Genomic DNA, 9573 nt, shown 5'->3' with positions numbered 1-9573 from the left:
TTCCCTCCAAATTCTCTGTGGATACAGAGAGCAAACTGTGTGCCGTGTTAGGACAAAATCCCACGGAAAATGAATTGGAATTTATGTACATTATCGTCCATGAATGTTACAGTCCCTGCAGTTACACCCTATGTAGGGTATTTTGTTTTCTTCATCAAGTCTTCCAAAGGAAAACCAAAAATGAATGGTGAAGCCAAGGGTTACAGAATTAGCAGTCAGTAAAGTGTTTGAGAATTTTAGTATTAAACGTAGGAGATTCTTCCATGAAGTTCCATAAATAAATGGTGGCCACGTGTATATATTGCAATTTTATTTCATTCGCTCAAACAAAACGTTAGCATGTAAGAAATTTAAAATGACACAATATGGTAAAAATAGCAGAGAATGAACTGAGAAACTAAAAAGAAGGTAAACCTAAATGCATGAAAATTCAACATTCATTAGTGATCGTCTTCAGTTTTCGATTGACACTTGATGCTTGATAACTTTTTAAAACAATGAACTGGAAATTATGACTGTCTGAAGAGATTTCAGCACCAGCACTAAGATTTTTACATTCAGTTTGTTTGTGGTTGACTTGTTAGCCACTTGTATATAGTACAGGTTTATCACAGATTAGATCACAGTGTTGAGGAAAGCAACGCTTTCCTGGAATCAGAAAGGATCCCCTAAACTGTCCTCAGTTTAAGACACCCATTATACAAAAGCACAGAACCACCACAATATGGTTATCAAAGAACTTAGTTACCAGTAGGCAAAATAACCTTAGCTTCTGTAGCTCATTTTCAATACTGAAATCTCTGGAAATGGTGCAACTGTCAGTATGACAGGAAATGTTTACAGTAATCTTTAATTCGATCAGATTTTCTGGAAAGAACCAATTCAACAATTTGGGATTATAGAAAGTATGTATGTAGAAGCAGCACGAAAGAAGACATCTGTTCCTTTTCTTTTGAACAGAAATCATGTTAATTTTAGACCAAGGCACAAAACGTTTAGTGCATAAGCCAGTTCCTTGCACAATCTAGTCGCTTCTCGTTTAATTTTGGACCACTTATATCCATCCACACTATCCCACTACGCTACTCCTCAACTCTCCTAAAAACAAACCCAACATGATTTCTGACAAGGGTAAACTTCCTTAATGCTGAAAATGTCCGTGTAAAACAAAGTTACAATAACAAAGATGAAAATGCCTCCTCTTATTTTGAGAAAAACAGTACTTTACAAGGTTACTATGGGTTTTTTTTTTTTCTTAATGCCTCCAAGAAATGCATGCAGAAAAACAGTTTTGTTCTTTTTAAAAAAAGATGGTTTCATGAATTGAATTAGGCAATATTTCCACTGTAGTCTTCTCTCAGGATTTGAATCTATAGAAACAAGAAATGTTTGGAGAAAAAAAGAAACAACTTAAGCCTTTCTAAACCAGTAAGTGCTGTTTTGCTTTGGTGTTCAGCACTTAAGACAGTATGTTATTGAAAGCATTTGCCCAAGGGATGGAGCTGTGTGTACTTTTAAGCTGAAACATTATTCTCTCCAAAAGTTGCAGGTAAACTTTAGTTTCAGATCAGCACAGATCACAAAGCAAACATGGCACTGTTACGGCTCAGAAAAACTGACAGTGCAAAGGAAAGGGGAAGATTTTGATCCGCATTATTTTTCCAAAGCACTACAGGTCCAATTCACTGGAATTCTATGCCACCAAATTGCACCAAATCAAAACAGTTTACAAACTAAGAGTGAAAACCTGGGGAAACAGAAGGGTGGCATCCTCCCTGAAAATGATTCTCAAATCACTGACTAAAACCAATGGCACAGCACTGCTATTTTTCAGTTTGGACTCCGTGGAGCAGCTGTTTTGGTTGGTGGTGCTTTTGGTAGGGTTGGGTTTTTTTTTCCTTCTTTTCTTTTGGAAGGAAGGTGGCAGATAAATTAGAAGGGGAGATTTACTGTGATCTGATGCTCCATCTTTCTAATGTAACTAACTGCTGTCTTGTTTTGTTAACCAATCAAAAAAGGAGTCTCAGAAAACAGTGAAGCAGAGGTAAAAAGGTGAAGATTAACGCACTTGTACAGGTGCATCCTCAGTAATTTAGATGTCTAAATGTTTGCTCTCATCAAAAAAATGAGTTAGATTCTCACGGGAGTTTCAGAACCATTATGGAAATGTTACTGAATTTCAAATATAAAACTGGAAAAAAAGAGATACAAAAAAGGATAAAGTACCTGGTTCCATTAACATGGTTATTGATAAAGTCACATTTTCCTCATTATTACACATGCATGTAAGATGAAGAAAAAGTGTAGAAAGTAATAAAAATGTGTCACCTTCCCCCTCCCTCATCCCACATTTTTCTGGGCATAAATTAAGCCTTAAAAATGAAAAGGCTACTTAATATCTGTGACATGCAATTTTTTTCTTTTTAATTAAAAAGCTGTGTTGTGTTACATTACAAAAATGTCCACATGCATAAATCTAAAAAAAGCCCAAAAATCTACCGTAAATCTACAACATACTAATGATTTACATTTGACTGCTGATTCGCATTATGTAGAAGTCTTAGATTTGGTAAAGCATTGTAACAATGTAGGAAGGCATCTACATCTTTAAACTCTGGACTGCAATTGCTTTTCTTTTTTTTCCTATAAAATTGCATGAAGGCTAACTAGAGAGGCTTCCTATCATAAAATCCCAAAATCTTGACATGTGAACACTGTCTAGGTCATTCACTTACAAATATTGCCCTTTAAAAGTACATATTTCTAATTGTTTCATATTTTGTGAACTGAACTTACACACATCTGATCTTTTAAATTATTCATGGAAACATCAGATATGATAGGAAGACAAACCTGAGTTACATTTGAAGTACAACAGTATAACTTGCTAAATCCTTCATTAATAAAGAAAACCTCTCTGAAAAGCCTTCCCAAGCTTTTCCCTGTTTGTTTTTTTTTTTAAACAACAAATTCTGAAACATGTGCAATTTTATTTTGACATGAGTATACTTCAAAGCACTGTGATCTTGTCTGAAAGGTGTAGGAATTTCTGCACAATCATTACAGTAACCTTAAGACTCTTTTCCACCCTGCTGTAAAGGTCAGAAAAAAGCTGCAAACCAGGAGGGAAAATAGCATATCACCAGAGTGATGCGTCTGAAGCTTTTCAGAATATGATGTTTCTCCCTCCTTCCAAGTGTCTGTTTCCATTTTCTTCTAACAGCTCACAAACGTAGTCAGTTTTATACCAAGTTAAAGAGTCACATCGGCTTAGTACTAGTCTTTCTATGCAGTATTCGACTTGCTCAGTTCCTGCCTGATAGCTACAGAGAAAGAGAAATAAACAAATCATACATTTTAAAACAAGGAAGAAAGCCAGCATACATAACTAGCCCCCAAAAGAAAGCTCAGCCTTCTAAAACAGTCACAGAAAGTGAATAATCACACATAACGTAGCTTCACTAGGTTAAAGACGTGTGTAATTCTGAGCTAGGCAGTGCCCTTCTCCCCTCTGTAGTCTTCATTAATGTTTTATTTTTCCATCCCGTATCTCAATGGTGGACTTGCTGGAGATATCAAGTGGCATGTGTGGGCTCACTCGGTTTTAGTTTAAGGAGAGCCTCTGGGCTGCACATTATTTGCATCATATTGTCCATTCGGCTGGAGTAAGCAGCGTAGTGAATATATTAATAGAGAAAAAAAACTTTTATTAAACAGTTAGTGTCTGAAGTATATGGGATGACACTGCACTATTGCCCCACACCAGTCAACTCGTTCTACCACATCAGCTGACGGATATTTGCTATTTTATCAGCACAGCAAAAGACCTTTTTCATACTCAGCTTTGGTATATTCCACAAGTAAAAAGAAATCTACACTAAGGTGTTAAAAAAACACCCGTAACAGCTTACATGTAGTTTCATTTACTTCTTGATTCATGGATGCATGAAATACTCTTTCTAAATAATTTCCCATGACTACAGAAGACCACTCAGTATCTTCTGTTGAAAACTAAACATTGTGAACGTTCTTTTATCTGAATCTTCTGTTCAAGACTGAGCATGAGAAGTGTAGAAGGTGGAAACAGCCATTGGCTGAACGCTATTGGTTTTGAAATATACATTCCAGCAGCTCTGGAGTATTTTAGTTATAAAAGTAGCCAATCTCCAATCACATGATATTAATGATAACTGCAAATGATTCAAATACAGCACATATTCAAAAGACAACACTTGGTGCCAATGTACTCTTCGCTTCTGCAGAGCCTTTGCCTTTTTTCCCCCCTCTTTAAGTAAACAGTCTTTTTTAAAACTGTGAGCCTTTTTTTCCTCCCATCATATTTCCTTTCCCTGTTCCTTTGGGATGGTGGAGTGAGAGCAGTGCTGTGGAGTTCAACTAACCTTCAGCATGAAACCACCACAGGCACAACTGAAAGAATGTCAACAGATAAACTTACATTTACCAATACTTAACGCTCAGAACAGAAACAAATCAAGATTACATATTTATTTGCTCTGAGACTCAATGATAACAAACTCATACTCACCATCAATGAGTTCTTCCTTTAATTTCGTTAACTCCTTTCTCATTTCATCTAAAATATCCTGTAGCATAAGAGTAATACATTAGCTTTGTAACCTTTTGTTTTCTACTAAGAGAAATCCAAAATTATCCAAGACTTCAATAAGCCTTTAACCATTCTGAAATTTATATCCCAGTCTTAAAAGTTCACCTCCCAAACCTGAAACATGCCTACAACATTCTTACTGCAGGTACAATTCGAAAGTAGATATACGTGCAGAAGTCCTATAAATTGATTCCAGTAGTGCTCACTAAGAAAGAGCAGTAGTTAAGATAGAATATTGCACTAGCATAATTGCTAAATAAAATTAAAAAAAAAATGGGCAGAAGCAAACATTCAAAGAAAAACAGGCAACAAGTTAGGCCCAGCCACAAAGTGAAATTTGACCTAATCAAAATGACTGTTAAATGCTATCATTAATTTTTCTACAGCTTTCTCTATAACTGATCTGGGACAATTATTCTCCTAGAACTGCTCTGTTGGCTTTGGTTTGTTTGTTTTGAGAGAGAAAAGGAAAGGTTATCCAACCTAACTGTTTTCCCTGTGACTATCCATGGTATCGACACCACTTTGTACATTGTGTAATGCAAAAGCTAGGAGAAGCATCTGGGAGAAAATAATGGAGCTGTGGAAGCAGACATTATACAGTTACAGTCCCTAAGAGTACTGATGTAATTTTCTGTAATTTTCATGTAAACTAACTACTAAGTGATCATGGAAGTTTGAAACAGGTAAGAAAGGCAGTACAAAACTGGTATTTGAAAGCAACAAGTCCTAATGCCCAGGTTTTCTTTCTGTATGCATACCTGCTTCAATCTGTCATAATCTAGACCTTCTGACTGTACTCCATTGGCACTGGGTTGCCCCGTTGTTGTAGATTTTGGTCTGCAGTACAAAAACAAATCAATGAATTACTGGTCATTTACTACCAACGCATATATAATTCTTCATCAAGTTTACTAATATTCATCCATCAAAGCAATATTAAATAACCAGAATGAAAAAAAGTGGAAAAAAATCAGTTAGACCCAAAATACCACACAGAATGGGAATCAACAACTAAAAACATCTTCCACACACTGGAAATATTGATTACCATAGGAATAGATTATTAGTTGAAAAAAAGAACTATTCAATAGACATATTTCACTATCAGTGGTTTCTGATTTCTTATAGTGTGTATGAAAAACCGATCTCCTTTTCAAATACTTATATTTTCCCCCTTTTAAACTACTTACTTATTTCAGAAGAGGCTCTCTCAAAGAAGCATTCCCTCTAACCATGACACACTGATGCTGCAAACTAAAAGCATGCTATGGCATCACCCCTGGAAGAACAAGACTGAATAACCTCATCTAATTCCTTCTTTGAGCAGGAGCCTGGCTTCCAAACCTATATTATTTCATGAATCATTTTCTAAAGATTCTAAAAACAAATACTTTAACAGCAGCAGGTTTACTCATATAATATTTGTGATGACATTCCCATTTTTTGGTCTATGGAATGTTCAGGTTATGTAATACTCTGAGACTTTTTAAATTTGCTTACAGGGATGATTCTGCATTGTTAAAACACAGAATTCCAGAAAAAGAATTCTCAATCACATCATTTGTTTTCCTGATCTCTTCCATTTGCCCAACATGCAAGTCCCAAACTCATGTACTTAACTACATTTTCAAAGGGCCTTGCATATGCACAGCTAGGGGCTAACAGCAGGAATACAGAAATGGCTGTCTAAAGCAGGGTTGAATGATGGTGTGGTACAAGAGGGGGCAAAATGGTCTGCCATCCTGATTTACTTTTTACATCCTGTCTAACATTCTTTGTTAGTCTACAAAACGTTAAATAAAAAAACATTTACAAGAACTGCTAGCAGTTAATTTCAAGATGCTTCCCCAACATTAGAATTACCTTAGTATGTTGTTTAAGGAAGAATAACGTATTAGTAGAATAAACTGCGTCCTATTCCACCGTCCATGTATGTAGCATCACTGAATGAAAAAATGCTGGTCTAAGCCCAATTTCTCACTCAGAAATTCTTACACAGGAGGAAATCACCAAACGCTGCCTTTTTCAAGATTTGTTGCTCGTGCAACCTTATTTGTTCAGGTGGAAGTTGATCAGGCACAGCAAAAAGGTAAACCAGCAGGAAAGGTACGGTTCTGTAGCTTACTTTCTTTCACACACAATTATTTCTTTGTTCCATAACACAACAAAACACACAAGCAGCATGTCGACTGCTTTAAAAATACCTAATTACATGGAAAAAATAATTTAGCTAGCAGACAAGCCGTGCTCTCACTCAGAAGAAAAAGTAGTAAACCTCTTTATCTTTTTTAAACAAAACCAATACCTTCAGGTGTCACTCACCTCCCCTTACAATACAGTAGCTTATCCCTCATGAAATAGCCTAATTATACTATTTTTTTCTAACATTAACAAAATGTCTTCATGACTTCAAGTCTGACAGATTTCCTTATTTGCTAATCAAAGGAAAACAATTCAAGTGCGACTCACAACCAGCACACTAAATGACACTAAATGGTCATTCTGGTACTATAAAAACTTTCCCATGCTTGCATTGTCCAACTTTTACCTCTTATTGGTTCTCTTTGTAAAAAAAAAAAAAAGATAAAAATGGGACACAAAAGTTGCAGATTTTTTTCCCTTCCCAACTGGATAGGGTAACATTAATTACTCTGAAAGATCTGGCACCACTCTAATACAAGTTCATAGCTACCAACTAATTCTGGTGACACAACACTTGAAATTTGCACATCTGAATCCATTCGTACTGTTAAAAAAAAGTAAGAACACAAGTGCAGATAGGTCAGTGGTAGAGATCTCTCAGCAGTTTTGTTTGTTTGTTTCATGCTTACTTCTGTGCCCTGAAAAGTTACTGCTGTGCAGTCCAGTGGCACCAACCCTGGTGAAAACTGCCAACAGTTAACCAAACAAAACAGAGTCAGCAGAAGCAACGTGCAACTGCTCCTCTGCTGCTGGACTTTGCATCAAGGCAGACAGATGCAGGAACATCTCATGTTATACCAGCTCTGTTCTTCAGATGGGATCATATCAGAATAAACATGAGTTGTAAAATAGACACTATTAACGTTACTTGACTTGAAACACACTGAAATGAAATATATGATCCACTGATTAAGATAGAAAATGAAATATAACAACTTTACAGTAGAAGCAGCTGGAAAATAGATTTCACCTTGTAGCCACCAGAAGATCTACAGTGTGTGCTAATGCTATGAAAACAAACCACAGTTTGAAATCTTTTACAAAAATCTCTAGGTGCTGACAGTGCTAAGTTCCTTATGAAAGAACTCCTTGCTAAAAAAAAAATCCAAAATATTTATCTCTCTGTCAAGATGGGAACTATGTCAGTTGATGCTTCATCACATCTGACTTCAGAAGACTACTTTTGCAGTTAGTATCTGACAGTACAAACACTGTCTGACTCCAGGCAGAACAGCATGAGCTTTTCAGATTCTTGGTATGTTGTCTCTGATGATTAACTATCATTTTGTTCCCATATACAACACTATTATACCATTTACTGAACTAGACTGAAAAACCCACTACAATAACAACAAAAACCCAACAATCCATTTCCACCCAAACGCAATTCCTAACAAGCAATCAAGCAACAACAAGGATCTACTACTCTTCTGCTCCAGATCTCTCCAATAAAAAGATAGATCTACCAATTGTATGCTATCTACTCCTACAAGTATCTGTCAAGAGGCTCAATAGGCAAACACCTTTATAAACTCTGTCACTCAGTTGTAGGAATGTATTCAACTTTCTCTTTCTGAGAAGTCTTGCAAGACTTCATTTAACCAAACATAGAAGACCATAATTTCTAAACTAGTAATTACTTGTCAGTCAAATCTGCCTTCCCCCTGCCCAAATTATCCTTTTTTTTGCTTCTGTTTGCTCAAAGGAGAGATAAATGGTGAATGCAGCTGCCATTAAGACAGACATTAGCTATGAATATTAGCAAATAGAACATCTCAACCATTAGCCCTAAGATGGCTACAGAGCTCTCCCATGTGGTTTTTCATAGCATCGCCTAGCAGGACAGTGAAGCAATCTTCATAGTCCCTAAAGCACCTTAAACCAAACATGCAAGATAAAGATGACATTCCATGCCAACATGCAGAATTTACCACCCAAGAGAAGTAGCTAGGAGTTGAACTTTCTGTACAAAAGATGAAGTATTCACCACACTGAGTGCTTTGATGAAAAACAAAGCTGGAATTTGACTAAATAATTTAAAAGGACTCTATAAGAAGTTTAACTGTGGAAAGCTTTTAAAACCCAAAGGCTTTCAAATGTCAGTATTTTATGATTACTGCTACAGAAACTGAAATTTACAGCTTAGAAATATACAATGATATTTTAAAATGTGTGAATGTTCCCCTGAAATAAACAGTATTTTATATTTAATGAGTCCTTTATTCTTTCACATGTTTGGGTCAGGTACAATCTATTTGTTACCTTTACTTAATCTGTGGCAAGCAGAAACGAAAAGTCACCCAGAAAACTGACTATTCCCATATATCTAAACTAACATTTCTGAAAAGCTGCTTCTCAAAATATTGCAGGTTGCCCAAATCATGGCACACCCAACAAAAATTTATAATTTTGTAGGTGATTACCAGAAATCCAGTATTTACTGTGGATTCTAAATCGGTTCTTGAATCACCTGCTTTTAATCAATCATTCCAAAAGAGAGCTCAACTGGATAATCACGATGTGAAGAGGAACCTAATAATGTGGGTGGTGATTACCAATCTATGTACAAAAAGTCCAACCCTGAATTGGTTATAACAGTTATTACAAAGTCTCAAGGCCCAACAGGATGATACCTGTTTAATGAATCATAGAACCTGTTTTCAGAAACGAGGTTTTTCCATGGAGATTCCCGTCTATGAGGGGGGAGAAACACTACCTTAACAAGCTAGAATAGAACTTAA

At 36.1% G+C, this 9573-nt stretch overlaps 1 protein-coding gene across 18 annotated transcripts in view; it reads right to left on the bottom strand.

Annotated features, from left to right (window-relative positions):
- Positions 1 to 295: 295 nt before the first annotated feature.
- ENAH (ENAH actin regulator) overlaps positions 296 to 9573 on the bottom strand; it is a 131836-nt gene continuing 122558 nt past the window's right edge. For 12 of the 18 annotated variants that reach the window (XM_040696698.2, XM_015283590.4, XM_015283601.4 and 9 more), the window contains 4 exons: positions 9466 to 9525; positions 5389 to 5467; positions 4547 to 4604; positions 296 to 3323 (listed from right to left, as the gene is read on the bottom strand). In XM_040696698.2, the coding sequence (XP_040552632.1) occupies positions 3286 to 3323; positions 4547 to 4604; positions 5389 to 5467; positions 9466 to 9525 (235 nt within the window). In that variant the 3' untranslated portion in view covers positions 296 to 3285. The remainder of the gene's footprint in view (positions 3324 to 4546; positions 4605 to 5388; positions 5468 to 9465; positions 9526 to 9573) is intronic. The other 6 variants (XM_015283596.4, XM_015283602.4, XM_015283606.4 and 3 more) reach the window with 1 other exon arrangement.

This window comes from Gallus gallus, chromosome 3 (genome assembly GCF_016699485.2).
Source record: "Gallus gallus isolate bGalGal1 chromosome 3, bGalGal1.mat.broiler.GRCg7b, whole genome shotgun sequence".
In the NCBI taxonomy this organism is placed as follows: domain Eukaryota; kingdom Metazoa; phylum Chordata; class Aves; order Galliformes; family Phasianidae; genus Gallus; species Gallus gallus.
Note: the sequence above shows the minus strand (reverse complement) of the source record. Positions and strands in the feature narration are given on the sequence as shown.